General features: G+C 48.8%; 1 protein-coding gene across 7 annotated transcripts in view; it reads right to left on the reverse strand.

Annotated features, from left to right (window-relative positions):
• The window catches only part of tdrd3 (tudor domain containing 3), a 183,913-nt gene that overhangs the window by 83,477 nt on the left and 84,290 nt on the right, over positions 1-16,146 (reverse strand). For all 7 annotated transcript variants that reach the window (XR_005463113.1, XR_005463115.1, XR_005463114.1 and 4 more), the window contains one exon: positions 14,549-14,708. Coding sequence is in view for 3 of the 7 variants with exons in the window: in XM_038817691.1 (XP_038673619.1) it covers positions 14,549-14,708 (160 nt within the window). In the remaining 4 variants the exon portion in view is untranslated. The remainder of the gene's footprint in view (positions 1-14,548; positions 14,709-16,146) is intronic.

The following is a 16,146-nucleotide window of genomic DNA, read 5'->3' on the forward strand; positions in this document are numbered from 1 at the left end:
GAGTCTGTGGATTGGACATGCTTCTACGTGGTGCATAGTTTGCTCTCTCCCACACGCACAGGAGGCTGACACTAATGTCCCATCTTTGGGAGGTTGGCCAAGTTGGGACTGTGGGCGGTCCTGAACCCGTTACGGCTGGACCGTCCTTTCCTTGAAAGGTTAAAACCAGGCACTTGTTTATCATGTTCAATGATTCCCATTCATTTGTCCAGGTGGCATTTGCATTGAAGTCCTGTGTAGGTGGTGGGGTTGTCCAGATTGGCCTTAATGGGAGTCATACCTTGGGTGGCTGAATAGATCAGGATCAAGTGGCAAGTGGGGGGACATTGAGAACTATTTCTAACATCTTGTGGGTTGATGCAAGTCGGCATATATGTGGAGGAGTGATGTTTGCCAGAACAGGGAGCCATGGGAGTGGTGTTGAGTGTAGCGTTCCAGTAATGATACGCATGGTAGCATTCAGCTGCGTGTCAACTGTGTAGTGTGTCTGTATGTGCGTGATCTTGATCAAACAGGGGCTCAGAATTCTGCTACTGTGTACGAGAGTGCGAGTGCGGAGGCTCAAAGGGTGATGGTAGCAGCACCCATGTTGACCCGACTAGGTTGGCAATCCAGTTGTTTTTGCACTTTTCCTTGCTGCATTTACCAGTCATAAGCCAGGCTGATTCCTGGGGTGGCAGGACTGCCATATAAAGAGAGACTAAATTGGTTAGGATGAGATTCATAGGAGTTTAGAAGAGTTGTGGCGGGGGGATCTCATAGAAATTGGTAAAATTCAACAGGATCAGGCAGAATAGATTCAGAAAGAATGTTCTCAATGGTGGGGGAGTCCAGAATTATGGGTCATAGTTTGAGGATAAGGGGTAAACATTTTAGGGCTGAGGTGAGGAGAAATTTCTTCACCCAGAGAGTGGTGAATCTGTGGAATTCACTACCACAAAAAGTAGTTAAGGCAAAAACATAGTGTAATTTCAAGAAGGAATTAGATAGAGCTCTTGGGGCTAAAGGGATATGGGGAGGGAAGGAGGGATCAGGGTATTGAACTATATGATCAGAATGAACGGCAGAGTAGACTCGAAAGGCCGAATGGCCTCCTGCTTCTATATTCTGTGTATGTTTCTATGTATACCATCTCCACTACAGAACCTCAAGTCATTCTAATCTGCCCACCTCACTCAGACATGTGGGATTCATCTCATAGCTCTTCTCCGTAGTCTTAGAAGATGTCCTTCAAGTCTCATTGAGTGCCAACAGCACAAAAAATATGGTTTGATCAGAGCTCTGATTAGCCAAAACGTGTTACAATCTATGGGGGTGAATTAACAGCCGCGTTGTACCCAGCACAGATCCGGGCCCGCTGGTTAACAGGATCCGAGCCGGGTGCAAATTGGTTCACGATCTAACCGGCCTGCCCCCAGTGGTGGGTTCCAGATCTCACTCAGATGTGGTGAGACACCAATTAAGACACATGTCCATTTCATTAGCAAGATGGAGGTTCAATCTAACAACCTCCCGGAACTAACTGACTTCCCAGCAAGCAGTTTAGCACGCCATTTTATAAACAAGAAGCTGGTGCAATGGGGCTGCTCTAGGGAGCTGCGTAGGCTCGTTGGTCGGGCTTGGCATCTGCGGGGCTTACAAGCCATCCTCCAACATTGTGTACACCCATAACAGGGACAACTGCAGCTACTTTCTGTCTGTCATACCAAACACTTCCAGGACAGAGCCATGTTCTTGGTTATAACACCCTTTGGCTGTGAGATGCAAAGCTGGGTTTGCTGCTTGCCCCTGCTGATGGCTGCAGATGCTTGGAGGCTGTTGTTACTGTTTCCTTCTTTTTCTGGAGTCCGAAGAAAGGTAATTTTTTCTAAGATACCTGGGTCCTGGAACGTTCAGGAGGATGTACAAGTCCAGAAGGCAATCTAGTTTGAAGCAAGAAGAAGCTTTGTGACCTGGTGGGCAACATTATTCCAAATGGGCCACCTGCTCATGCCATTAAAGAAATGCTTTCACAGATTGCTGATGTAGCGAGTGCTGCACGTAATTGGCACATCACCGCAGGTTAAACACACTAGAAGTCAAGGATGTTCAACTGCACCTTGAGCGACAGTGGAATATGTGGTTGCCAGGATTTGGTTCCAGTGAGACTGGGCCATGTGGAAAGGCCTGCACAGCTGCAGCTCCTGTATGGAGAATGGTACTGACATGTGGAACAAGTCATACATTGACGACCAGATTATTTCTACAATAAACTTCTGGACATGATGACACATCCTCAGGCTTATCCTCCATTTCAGTTGAGGTTGGGAGGGGTGATTCCGTGTGGTTGTTCTTTTTCTGAAAATGAGCCGATATTGCTTTATATTGGTAACACAATGGAACGGTGATGTATGTTGTTGTTTAATGGTTAGTGAGATATATGGAATGTTACAGAGTTGATTTTCATATCTTTGTTACTGTTGACCGTTTATTAAACAAAATATTCTCAAGTGGCTGCATGGTGTACTTTCTGTATGTCCCTACTTCTGGCTGCATAAATGCCTGAAGGCCTAGTTTTTGTTTACTGCTGCCTTTTCTGCTTCTGTGGCCTGCAATAGGCAAGAGAAGATGTAAGCAAGCTTACTACCAGTCTGAAGAAGGGGAAGGGGTTCTGTTTCTACTCCTCTACTGTGTCCTGTGTTAGTGTGGCTTTCAGGTAATGATTGTTGCTGCCTTGGGAGTCTGCTGCTGGGTGCTGCCAGAGGGGGAGTGAAGTCAGAGTGGCCAGAATGCTGTTGCTGTTACTTGGAAGCTATGTGTCTTCTTATTGCTACCTCATTTCCTTCTGTTGCCTGGAGTGAGGAATGGGAAAGAGAGAGATGCAACTGCTGCCAGAGCTGATAAAAGGGGAAGGGCAGCAGCCCGACTGAACTGAGCAACTTGTTGAAGGTATGAAGGCCTGCTCTTGCAGCTTGCTGGTGCATTTATTGTACTGCTAACAGTTTAATGTTCAATGTCTGGAAGCCGTGTGCTTGCTTGCTACTGCCTCTTTTATTTCTGTGGCCTGGACCCAGATGACGAGATGCTGGTGCCACAAGGGAAGGGAAAGATGGTGGCCCTATTCAACTCAGCAACTTGCTGCAGGTATGCAGAACTGCTTTTGCAACTTGCTGTTGCTTTTATTGTACTGCTGTCTGTGCATTGTTTCATATCTGGAAGTCGTGTGGTTGCTTGCTACTGCTACTTTGACTTCTGCAGCCTGGACCAAGGACTGGGTGGAGATGGTGGTACTACAAGAGGGGACGGGTGGCAGCTCGATTCAACTGAGCAACTTGAAGGTGGTGAAGAAATGCCGTTGAAGATTGTTGGTGGGTTTTAGTGCTGGTAACTGTTTACTGTTTCAGGTTTGGAGTCTGTGCACATTTTGGTGCCTTTTGATACTATGGCTTGTTTGGGTGTCCTGTTTGGGAGCCTCGACTCTGGTGCATTGCTGCAACTTTCCACGTATGAGAGTCTGCTGCTGGGAGCTGCTGGGGAAGGGGATGGGGAAGAGAGCAGCAGGTTGATTTGGATGCTGGTAACTTCCTTGTATTTTTGACTGTTTAATGTGCATTTGGTTTTCATTGTGTAACTCAATTGCTGTGGCTTTGTGTTTGTTACGATATTCTGTAGTGAATCAATGCCCGTGTGTGGCATGGTGCCTTTTCTTTGTCTGTTACTGGTTAATGTATTATGTGGACTGTACGTAGTTTGATTTTCTTTTGTATAAAGATACCGATTGTTAATGAACAAAATATTCTCAAGTGCATTCCCGTGGGTACACGTATCAAGTCTCAATCGAGTGTTATTGCCAAGCTTTCCAAACAAACTGCGAGACCTAGGCACCTTGCCTGAACCCTGGGGGCGTCAGCACTACAGAGGCAACAGCCAACAACCAAACACCCAAGAGCTGGATTTCAGCACTGGGGATATCCCCACAACCAGAGGTCTGGGGTCTCTGGGCTCCTGCTGTGGCCAGGGGCGTGTGCAGAACAGGGTTCTCCAGCACAACTGGCTCAGTGGATGGCGCTCAGAGAAGATTGGACATACAACGGTGAGGGAGGCTTGGGTCCAAGATGGACCTAACTGGCTGTCAATCTCTCTCCTTCGGCAATTCCTTACAGTGTGATGGATGGTGTTGCCGACCTCGCAGCGGCAGCCCTCACAATGCTGGTGGCAGCCCAGGTGGCCAGAGAGGGCGGCAGCAGCATCGACGCAGGCTCCAGGTAGCACCACATGTGCAGGGGGCTATATGCGGAGACGGCCACGGCCACCTGTGCCACATCCTTGCAGACTTGCCACTCAAAGAGAGGAGGACGCCCGCTACCAGTGGCCATGAAGTTCACCGCAGCTCTGATCATTCCAGCATCATTCCAGGGCTCAGCCAGGGACTTGTGCAGCATATCACAAGCTACAGATCACAAGTGCATCCGTGTGGTCACGGGTGTTCTGTACGCCCGGGCAGCTGACTACATCAATTTTGAGCTGGATCAAGCCCATCACGATGCCTGGGAGGCAGGATTCTCTGCCAACGCTGGGGTGCCCCAGGTCCAGGGGTAATAAATGGCACGCATGTCGCCTTACGCGCACCGGGGCATCAGGGAGTGCCCTTCATTAACAAGAAGGGATTCCACTCCCTGAATGCTCAACTTGTGTGCGACCACCTGTGGATCATGCACGTGTGCGCTCACTTCCCATGGAGCATGATTTTTATTGTTTAAAGGTCTATTATTCCAAACATGTTCAACATAATAACACACCTTTTACATCCAACAGAGTATACAGTTTTTACATTTTCCCCATTTACTCCCCCCCACCACACCCCTGCAGCAACAACACCTTAAATATAGTAATGATCAGCCTCCACTGTACCTCAAAGCCACCTCCTACCCCCGAAGGCAAACTTCATGTCCTCCAACCTGAGAAACTCGTACAAGTGTCCCAACAATGCCGCGACCCCCGGTGGTGGAGCCAACCTCCAATTCAAAAGCATCAGTCGCCAGGCAATCAGATACAACGGCCACGACATCGGGCCCCTTCCCCTCCAGCAGCTCCGGCACATCCCACGCCCCAAAGATCACCACCATAGGGTCCAGTCTCAAACCCTACAATCCTAGTTAGATTCCTAAACACCACCTCCCAAAATGTCTCCAACTCCACACATCCCCAGAACATATGGGCATAGTTTGCCGGGCCCTTTCCCACACCTTTTGCATCCAACCACTAACTCCGGGGAAAAAAAACACTCATTCAGGTCCGAGCCATGTGGACGCTATGCACCACCCTAAACTGTTTAAGACTCATCCTCCACCCACCACCACCATCGTCTCACCTTTTTCACATTTGCTGCCCAATAATAATGCAGCAAATTCGAGAGCTCCAGTCACCCTTCCTGTCTCTGCCTTTGCAACAGAGTCCTTACTAACCCTCGGTCCCTTCCCTGCTCACACAAACTCGGTGATTACTGCACCTTCCTTCTGAAAAAAGGCCTTGGGTAGGAAAATTGGGAGGAACTGAAAAACAAACAGGAATCTTGGCAATAAGTTCACCTTTACCACTTGTACCCTCCCCACCAATGTCAAATGCAGAGTACCCACAATTTTAGGTCCTTATTTAACCTCCTCCACCTACCCAGTCAGGTTCCACCTATGTATCATGGCGCACTCATGTGTTACCTGGATGCCCAAATACCGGAACCCCTCCCTTGCCACCTTAGGCGGCAGAGCCGACAGATTCGACTCCCGCCCAAAGCGTTTACAGGAAAGATTTCGCTTTTCCCAACATTCAATTTATAGCCAGAGAAGGCCCCAAATTTCTCCAATAAGCCCATGATTCTACCCATGCTTTCTAACGGGTCCATCACGAACAGCAACAGGCCATCGGCATACAGCGACACCCAGTGCTCCCTGCCCACCCTCTCAATTCCCCACCACTCAGTCAAGGCCCGAAGTGCCATTGCCAAGGGCTCAATCACCAGTGCATTCTCCTACACCCTCGTCGTCTCTCCAGCCCTCCACCGCAGACCATCCCCCAGGCCCCCCCACCCAACCCAATGCAAAAAACATCACACCAAAATGGCCCCATGCAGAACATTTTCAAACCGTCCCGCCGCCCCACCCTGATTCACTACAACCCCTCACGCACTGTACAGAGCATAACAAAGAGTGCAATACAATGCAACATTATACCCTCATCAATGAAGCCCCCCCACCCCCGACAAAAGCAACAATTTAACTTCAATAGCCAAAAAAGGGGCAGCTGACAAAAAGTGACAGCACTTCCACACACATTCCTCTTTCAGCCTTTCCCCAGCTTATGTTCCTTAATAAAGTAATTTGCCTCCACCAGAATCCCAAAGTAATATTCCCGGACCTTCAAAGTAACCCAAAAGTAATATTCCCAGTCCTTGAAAGTGACCCAAAGTTTGGCCAGGTATAACACCCCAAACCGAATCTGGCTCCAGTACAACACTGTCATGGCCTTTTTGAACCCTGCCCACCTGCTGGCCAACTCAGCAACAATGTCCTGATAAATCTGGATTTGGTTTCCTTACCAACTGCAAACCCGCTGCGCTCTGGCCCACCTCAGGACCTTATCTTTGCCCTGGAACTTGTGCATATGCACAATCACCACCCACGGCGACTCCTCGGCTCTTGTCCTCTACCTCAGGGACCTATGGGCCCCAACCATCTCCAGCGCCTTGGCTCGCACCTTCTCTTTTTTTTATTTTCCCAAGGTGATAGAAATTGGCTTTTCTAGTTAGCTATAGATGATATAGATTAAAGATTTAATTGAGAACTCATTAAGAGTAATTAACTAAATCATATTAACCATGAGAGTGAGGAAAGCCGAATAGCTGGGAGCATTTTGCAAATTGCTCGAGACTTGCTGGAGACTGAAGGAACAGTGACATTAGCTGGCTGAAAGGCCCCATTGTGTGAAAGAACGGACAATTCCATTTCTATGGAAACAGCCAGTCCAGAGAGATACTTTCTTAGCAAAAACTGTGTTTTTCAATAATGTCCAGATGCATTTGTGGATAAGTTGGAAAATTGGCAGGCGATGGTATGGGAAATTTGCGCCAAGATATTTAAATACATATATCTCTTAAAATTGATAGACAGACAATTTGACAAAATTGAGTGAATTATCAATTAGTTAAAGCCAATCACAGCTGAAAAGAAGGCGAGACCTTAAGATAATAATCACCTTAAGAATCACTTGACGGGTTGGAAAAATCCATTCCGGAATCAATCGATCTCTTTCTAAAACCTAATTTCTTTGCTTGCTTTTACTAAATCACCATTTTTTTTTGTTTCAATCACTCAGTCATTTTATGCTATGTATCATGATTTGAAGAATTACCACGGTTTGTAATTGAATGAAAACACAACTACTGTATTCGCTAACGACAATCAATCTGACCTAATTTTGTATTGACAAATAAAGTTTACCAGTGGCACAAGCTGACAAATAAAGTTCAATTGAACTTTGCCAAAAAGCACAGACTTGATCTCTGTTATTTGGGAACTAAGAAGGGATAATGGATATCCAGGGTTCCGAATAGACACAGAGATCCATCACAAGGGCAACTCAGCATGGCAAATCCACCTACCCTACATATCTTTGGGTTGTGGGGCGAGACACGGGGCGAATGTTTAAACTCCACACAGTGACCATGGGCTGGGATCGAACCAGTGTCCTCTGCGCCATGACGCAGCCGCGTTAACCACTGCGCCACCCGTCCACTACCTTCTCGTCCACCAGTCACGCCATATCCTTGTGACGTAGCCCGTTGCACTCATTCCCTCAGGTAAGCCCACAATCTGAAGATAATGCCGCCTGGACCTGTTCCCCTGGTCCTTTACCTTTGCTCGCAGTGTCTTGCACATGTCCCCCAGAATCACCATCTCTGCTTCCAGTGACACAATTCAGTCGTTTTGGTTGGACACCACTTCTCCACCTGCTGGACCGTCTCCCACTGGAGCTCTCGGCACTTCTCCACCTTTTCTAAAGTCACGCGGAGAGGTGCCACTGCCCTCTCAATCACCTTCGACCAGTTACTCTGCATTTCTTTCCGTTGCTGTCTAAGTTCATCCTTAATGAAGTACATCAACTCCTCCATTGGCAGCATTCCAGTCAACGACGTCCCTTCCCCCTCCACCATTTTTTCAATTGTTACAGCGCCATGAGTTTTCTCTAACTCCTTAGCCAGGGCTCGCACTGTCTTCTGTCGGGTTTGATACCACGCAGACATGCCCATTCGGGGGAGAACTGATCCCCCTCCACTCTTTGTACAAGTTTTTTGCCAAAATTCCCTGAAATGTGGGTAAAGGGGACAAAAAACAAGGCCTCCAGGCAGGAGTCACCCTACGTGCGACCACTCACTCCAAGCTGCCACCGGATGTCACTCCCAGGGAGCATAAGAACATAAGAACTAGGAGCAGGAGTAGGCCATCTGGCCCCTCGAGCCTGCTCCGCCATTCAATTAGATCATGGCTGATCTTTTGTGGACTCAGCTCCACTTTCCGGCCCGAACACCATAACCCTTAATCCCTTTATTCTTCAAAAAACTATCTATCTTTACCTTAAAAACATGTAATGAAGGAGCCTCAACTGCTTCACTGGGCAAGGAATTCCATAGATTCACAACCCTTTGGGTGAAGAAGTTCCTCCTAAACTCAGTCCTAAATCTACTTCCCCTTATTTTGAGGCTATGTCCCCTAGTTCTGCTGTCACCCGCCAGTGGAAACAACCTGCCCGCATCTATCCTATCTATTCCCTTCATAATTTTAAATGTTTCTATAAGATCCCCCCTCATCCTTCTAAATTCCAATGAGTACAGTCCCAGTCTACTCAACCTCTCCTCATAATCCAACCCCTTCAGCTCTGGGATTAACCTAGTGAATCTGCTCTGCACACCCTCCAGTGCCAGTACGTCCTTTCTCAAGTAAGGAGACCAAAACTGAACACAATACTCCAGGTGTGGCCGCGCTAACACCTTATACAATTGCAACATAACCTCCCTAGTCTTAAACTCCATCCCTCTAGCAATCAAGGACAAAATTCCATTTGCCTTCTTAATCACCTGTTGCACTTGTAAACCAACCTTCTGTGACTCATGCACTAGCACACCCAATGCATGACAGCTACATTCTGGGACACTGAGATCCTTGTGTCTTACTTAAAGGACCATCCCAGGATTGCAGGGGCGCAGGCAGGCCCACTGTGAAGATTAATGTGACAGAGGTTGGACGTGCACCAGGTGTAACGTGTTTTAATAGCGAACATTCAAAACCTCCATAGCTGCAGATGGTGCGCCCTGTGCGCACTCAGTGATCTCAATGTTCTTCATCTCCGTGCTTTGCTGCTATATCTAGGTGTAAACCCAGGATGCATATCAGAGATGGAGGCAGCCTGCTGCTTCTTGCGCCTCTGATGCCCTTGGCAGGCGTCCTCTGGGGGCCTGGAGCCGGAGGGCCCCGGACGGCTTACTGGTGTCACTGGCATTGCTGTTCCACCCTGTTCTGCCCGCTGATGTCTGGGACACGTTCCTCAGCGACTGGGCCCCCAGCCATGGTCAATGCTGACTGAGCCATGAACATAACCACTCATGCGCTGACACCATGCTGAAGGCTTTCCACTACAGTCGTCACCCTAGCAGTGTTGGCCTTGGTGCCAAGCATTGCTGCCGCTATCTCAAGTATCCATAACTTTTGGCACTCCTCCAATCAGCAATGCGCTCACTGGAGTGTTGCTGACACTCCCTCCTGAATCTCATGGCCGTGTCCGAGCATCTGCAACAGCTCAAGGGACCTGGCTGGGACTCAGCCGAGTCCTGGGATCTAGCAGGCCTCAGACTGCTGACTCCCTTGGATGTTCCTGCCTCCATCTGGTGTGTATTAGCAGCTGTGTGATGCTCACCAGACTGTGTCGCAGAAGCCTGTCCACTAATGTTATCCACCAAGGTGCGCCTCTGTGCTAGTGGAGAGTGAGCATGACAGCTGTGCTGCCTCAATGGTGGTATCCTCGGAGCTGTTCTCTGGACGTGTTCTCTTGGGTGGCAGGGGGCAGACAACCCTGGATGGCCCTGCCACATCAGACGGAAATCCTGGAAGAGGACGTGTGATCAGTGAGCGTTTGACATGAATTCACTTGAGGTAGATCAGCTGGGTGAAGGGACAGTGAAATCTCACCATAGGCCTCGTTGTCGGTAACTGCTCTCTCTTCGGCCAACCCTGCGATCTACAGGGCCCGTTCCTTTGGGGGGGGGGGGGGGGGGAGAGACTCGGATATCCGGAAACCTGTCTGTCTGTCTGGGCCCTTTCCCGCATATTATGGACTAACATCTCCTCCAGGGACAGAGAGAAGACATTGTGAGCCGTGAGTTTGAGGCATATGGGGAGGTCTATGGCAGGTGGCATGTGTGAGCACTGCACCTAGACATGGGAGGGATTGTGCTGGTGGGTGCCAAAGTGTGCTTGGGCACAAGCACGCCCGGTGATCGGATGTGGGAGGGTGCGAAGTGCCAGCCACTCATCTGTTTTTTTTGGGGGGGGGGGCTGTTGGAGCAGATGGTCCAATGGTCATGGGGCTGGTGCCTGGAGCCAGTGTTAACTTACCCTTGCGGCTCGGTAGAGGTCATTGCTCTTCTTCCTGCACTGTACGATGGCCCTCCTTATCACACTGCCCGAACTCACAGTGATTGCCACTGCCTCCCTGGCAGCCCTGCTGTTGGTCCTCCAACCCCCTCGGGAGAACAGGGTATTCCAGCCCGCCTCCATAGAGTCCAGAAGCCTGGCCAGGTTGACATCGCTGAAGCGTGGAGCAAGTTTGCATGGTGCCATGCTTGTGTGCTGACTGGGAGTGAGTTAGGGTGTTTAAAAGTCACTCCCCTCTCAAAAGCGGAAGCTATCTGGCACAAGTCTGGCGAATCAGCTTGCGGACTGCCAGTACCAGTGTGAAGCTCGTGAGGATAATTTGTGGCAGTAAGTGCCAGTAAATACGGGCCAGGTTCTCGCCGGGACAGCCGTCGGGAAACACCTATGAATCATGCCCGATATGACACTTGGAACTTTCTCCATTAAATCACGCCCTATATTTTAATGTTTCAGCTATAATTCAGTACTCATCCAAGTTCAATATTTGGTATCAATGTTTCTGAAATAGCTGTGTATAATACATCACACTCCTCAGCATTTCCTCTGCTGCTGTCATATCCACTTATGTGGTTGAACTGACTGTTTTTCTTTTCCCCATATGCATCTTTTGATTCAATGGTGACTTAGATTTTGGACTGATGGACTTCTGGTGACCTCACATGTGGCGAGGACACTTACATCGCAGATCAACCAGGACCTGCTTTTTAAAAGCTCTTTTCACCCATTTATTTTTGGAAAATTCTTTCACCAATACGCTTTTTATTATTTATAAAGGAACCCTAAGTTACTGCAATGCCGAAGAAAGGGTAAAAGCAACCTACTGAAAGAAGCTTGGAGGCAAGAAATGGCAGAGGCTGCTGTGGCGGTCTCCCCGATGACTGCAGCTATGATGGCCAGCATGCTAGCTAAGGAATTTGATGCCCACTATGACAAGCAGTGGAGGCGGATGGAAGAAAACCTAAGGAAGTCACTTGAGGAAGCCCTGGGCCCGATCTGGGCGAAATTAGAAAACAAAACAGTTAAAAAATAGGGAGAGGTGACCTAAGGCATGGAAAAAAGCACTGACAAGTCACGGGGAGCAGCCTGCTTCCCTGGAAGGTTAAATAATGATTGTGACTGTAGCAAACAGGAGGCTGAAGTCTAAAGCCAATGACCTTGAAAACTGAGCTAAGGGGCAGATAGGGTGTCCCTATATGCTGACGACCGGTTTCCAGAGCCAGTGCAGACTCAATGGGCCAAATGGCCTCCTTTTGCACTGTAGATTCTATACGGATCCAGTCTCCTCTCTAGCTGAAATAATTAAACTACTCAGCTTTGGCTCCTTTTCAGGATACAAATTGAGGCTGCAGAAGAGTGAATGTTTTCCCATTAACTCCCCGGGGAGGGGAACTGATCTGGGGGTATTACCTTTTCGTCTTGCCAGAGGTAGCTTTTTTTATCTGGGTATCCGGGTGGCCTGCAACTGGCCACCGCTCCGTTAATTGAACAACACTAGTCTGGCGAACAGGTGAGCTCCAATTTGCAAAAGTAGGATAACCTCTCTCTGTCCTTAGCAGGCAGGATCCAGACTATAAAAATGAATATCCTCCCCGGGTTTTAACTTCATTTTCAGTGGCTCCTGATGTTTCTCCCGAAACCCTTTTTGCTAAGATTAATAAGTTTATGACCTCTTTTATTTGGGCAGATAAGACCCCAAGATTCCATTGGGCGTTCATCAAGAGGGACCGGCAGTCAGAGGAGTCTGGTGTTACCCAACTTGCTTGTCTATTATTGGGTGGCCAACATTGAGAAGATACTGGGATGGTTTGGGCAGCCGGGCTCCAAGTGGGAACAGATGGAGGCAAGCTCCTGTGGGGGTTCTAGTCTCAGGGCTTTGGCAACGGTCCCACTTCCCTTCTCTCTAATAAAGGTTCTCTTGCAACCCAGTGGTGGTGTCCACTCAAATTTTGGCAGCATTACAAATTGAGATCGATGACATTCCTGGCCCCAGCGGTGGCAACCAGTTTTCAAGCGTCGGGTTTAGACGTGACATTTAGGTCATGGGAGGGGGAGGGCCTTGGGAGGTTTAGGGATCTATATGTGGAGGGACAGTTTGCTAGTTTGGAGGTATTATCGACAAGGTTTCAAATTTCAGGGATGAATGTCTTCCGTTACCTCCAGGTAAGTGACTTTGTCAGAAAGGCTTTTGCCACATACCCCTTGGCTCCGCAAGCCTCCCTGTTGAGTAGGATCCTATCACTGGCAGGGTCTGGTTGGGGAGCATTTCCAACATCTATGGGCAAATCTTGTCAATGGATCTTGCCTTCATCTTGCCCCACTAAATGAGGGACGGGCAAAATGGAGGGGGGAAGAATTGGGACCTATTTTACATGAAGACTTCTGATGTGAGGCCCTTTGTAGGATGAACTCCACGTCCTCCTGCACATGACTTAGTTTAATCCAGCTAAAGGTAGTACATAGGGCTCACCTAACTAAAGCTAGGTTGAGCAGTTTCTTTTCAGGAGTGGAAGAGAGGTGTGAGTGGTGTTCTTGGGGATTTGTTAATCACACCACATGTTTTGGCCATGTCCCAGGATGGTAAGCTTTTGGGTCTCCTTCTATAGCACCCTGTCCTCGATTCTTAACATTGATCTGGAGCCTTGTTCTTTGGTGGCCATTTTCGGGATATCGGACTCGATGGTTTACGGGCAAGGGTGAAGGCTAATAGCCTGGAGGAGAATTCTGCTGGGATAGAGACCTGCTGCTCCGCACAGTGCCTCGGTCTGATTCGGTGACCTTATGGAATTTACACATCTAGAGAAGGTCAAGTATACCTTCAGAGGCTCGGTCAAAGGATTCCACCCGAGGTAGTGGCCATTCATTTCCTACTTTAAAGAACTAATCACCATTTTGGTGGGGAGGGGACTAGCTCTTTGTTCTCGGTGTTGGGGAGAGGGATTTGTTATTGTGTGTTTGGTTTGTTATAAATTCTTTTAAAATTTTGGGGCGAGCTTCTGAAGCAAATTTGTATATGTAGAAGTTCACCAAAAACAAAACCTAACACTGGGACTCACAGCTCAGCACATTTTCCTCTTTCCTCATCCCTCAAACTTGGCACAACTTTTTATCTTAAACTTGCTCTGAAGAAATATTTATACCAATGTGTTGCCTTCAAAGAGGGATAATGCAGTTTGTTTTTGCCCCAAAAGGTTATTGAGCAAAAACACTGATCACTGGTCGAAATGGTTTTGACATATAGTACACAATTAGATCAAAAATGCCACAATTGGATTCTCAATCAAGAACCTGCAGGAAGTTTGAAGTCAAATATGAAAAATAATTGTGGACACGTCATCGTGCGCGTCAGCCGCTGTGACTCTTGGCGGGCGGAGTTAGCAACGTTCGCTAACTCCGCGTCGCTGTGATTCCCCCGGCCCCGATACTAGCCCCGCCCAGGGGGGAGAATCGGGTCCCAGGACGGAGCTCCGAGGCTGGCGTGAAACACGGCCAGTTTCACGCCAGCCTTCACGGCACGCCGGATTTGCGGAGAATCGCGCCCCCTAGATTTCAACATTTCTTCTCAATGTTCTTGCTACTATTCATGTTTCTTTCCAATTTGCAGCTGAAGAGATATAGAACAAAATAAAAAGAGATGAATAAAATGAATGAAGAATTGAGGAAGCGGTAATGTTGTTTACTTTACCATTAATACAAGATATATCCTTCGAGGTAAAGCGGAGTTTGATGAATACATAGCATTTTTGAAGTACATGACCAACAAAATCAGTTACTATAAAACAGACGAAATGCTGACGAAAATGATCATGTGGATTCAAGCAGCCCTAAATTAAAATGTAAACTTTTTTCCAAATATATTAACATTACTTTACCTCTTGCAGGTGGATTATACATAACTGGTGGTGTTTTGGTGCTATTGATAAGAGAATTTAATGCATTTTCCAAATTATTGCTGTGATCCATTAAGGCCTGTCTTGCTTCCTCCTTGCTGAAACCCATTTCAGTTATGTGCTGTAAAGCTCGCTCATCAACCTACAAGAGAAGAGGTCTCATTAAAGTACATCAACTATATATTTGATCATTAATGTTCAACAAGTACTATACTACTCTCCTAATTACTTAATGAAAATAGATTTGACTCATTCTTTCTAAACAAATGTCTTATCTAGAAAGGTTAACTGAACTGTTATTTAATTGTAAAGAACACAAACTGACAATAATATTTTTTTTAAACTACTTGGGGCGGAGGTAACCTTGAAATCAAGCTGAATGCTCAGTAACACGGAAAAATTAATGAAGAAAATGTGACTGTCAATCAGCATCACCGAATGAATTGTCCTCTGCGTCCACAAGTCATCCTCCAATATTCAATAAGCAATAAAGCATTGCATTATCAAACCTTATTTTCAGGTTAAACTATCAAGCAAATTTATTTAACAACGGTGAACAGGCAAATCATAATCTTTATTAGTGTCACAAGTAGGCTTACATTAACACTGCAATGAGGTTACTGCGAAAATCCCCTAGTCACAACGCTACGGCTACACGGAGGGAGAATTTAGAATGTCCAATTCACCTAACAAGCACGTCTTTCGGGACTTGTGGGAGGAAACCGGAGCGCCCGGAGGAAACCCAGGCAGACACGGGGCGAACGTGCAGACTCCGCACAGACAATGACCCAAGCCTCAACTCCTCAAATGCCCTGTTCAGCTGCTCTGGGAAAAAAGTTAGAGTTTATTATTAGGAACAGTGGTAACAGGGTATTTAATAAAACATATTAAACAGAGTAGTTTCGGAGACTCGACTTCCGGGCGGCGAGCGAGGAGGTCGCAGGGAGAGGGGCTCCCGCAAGCGCCAGGAAGGAACCCCCCCGACAGGCCGGACGGCGGAGGAGGAGCGGGCGGCAACGGCGGAGGAGGAGCGGGCGGCAACGGCGGAGGAGCGGGCGACAACGGAGGAGCAGCGGGCGGCAGCGGCGGGCGGCAGCGGAGGAGAAGCGGAGGAGGAGCGGGCGGCAGCTGAGGAGGAGCGGGCGGCGGCGGAAGGCGGAGGCGAGGAGCGACGGCGACAGGGAGGCCCAGCAGCGGCAGGTCCAACCCCTCTCTCCCCCCCCCCCCCCCCCCCCCACGCGGGCCGGGAACGGTGCGGCAGCGGCGGGCCCTCTTCCCCCCCCCCCCCCCCCAAACCAGCAGCGGGACACCACCTTCCCCCCCCCCCAATCAGCAGCGGGGACACCAACCCCCCCCCCCACCCCCCCCCAACCAGCAGCGGGGACACCAACCCCTCCCCCCCCCCCCAACCCCCAACCAGCAGCGGGGACACCAACCCCCCCCCCCCCCCCCCCAACCAGCAGCGGGGACCCCACCCCCCCCCCCCCCCAACCAGCAGCGGGGACACCAACCCCCCCCCCCCCAACCAGCAGCCCCACTCGCCCCTCCCCCTCCCCCCAACTGCAGTGACCACCACGTGG

This window comes from Scyliorhinus canicula, chromosome 14 (assembly GCF_902713615.1).
Source record: "Scyliorhinus canicula chromosome 14, sScyCan1.1, whole genome shotgun sequence".
In the NCBI taxonomy this organism is placed as follows: Eukaryota; Metazoa; Chordata; class Chondrichthyes; order Carcharhiniformes; family Scyliorhinidae; genus Scyliorhinus; species Scyliorhinus canicula.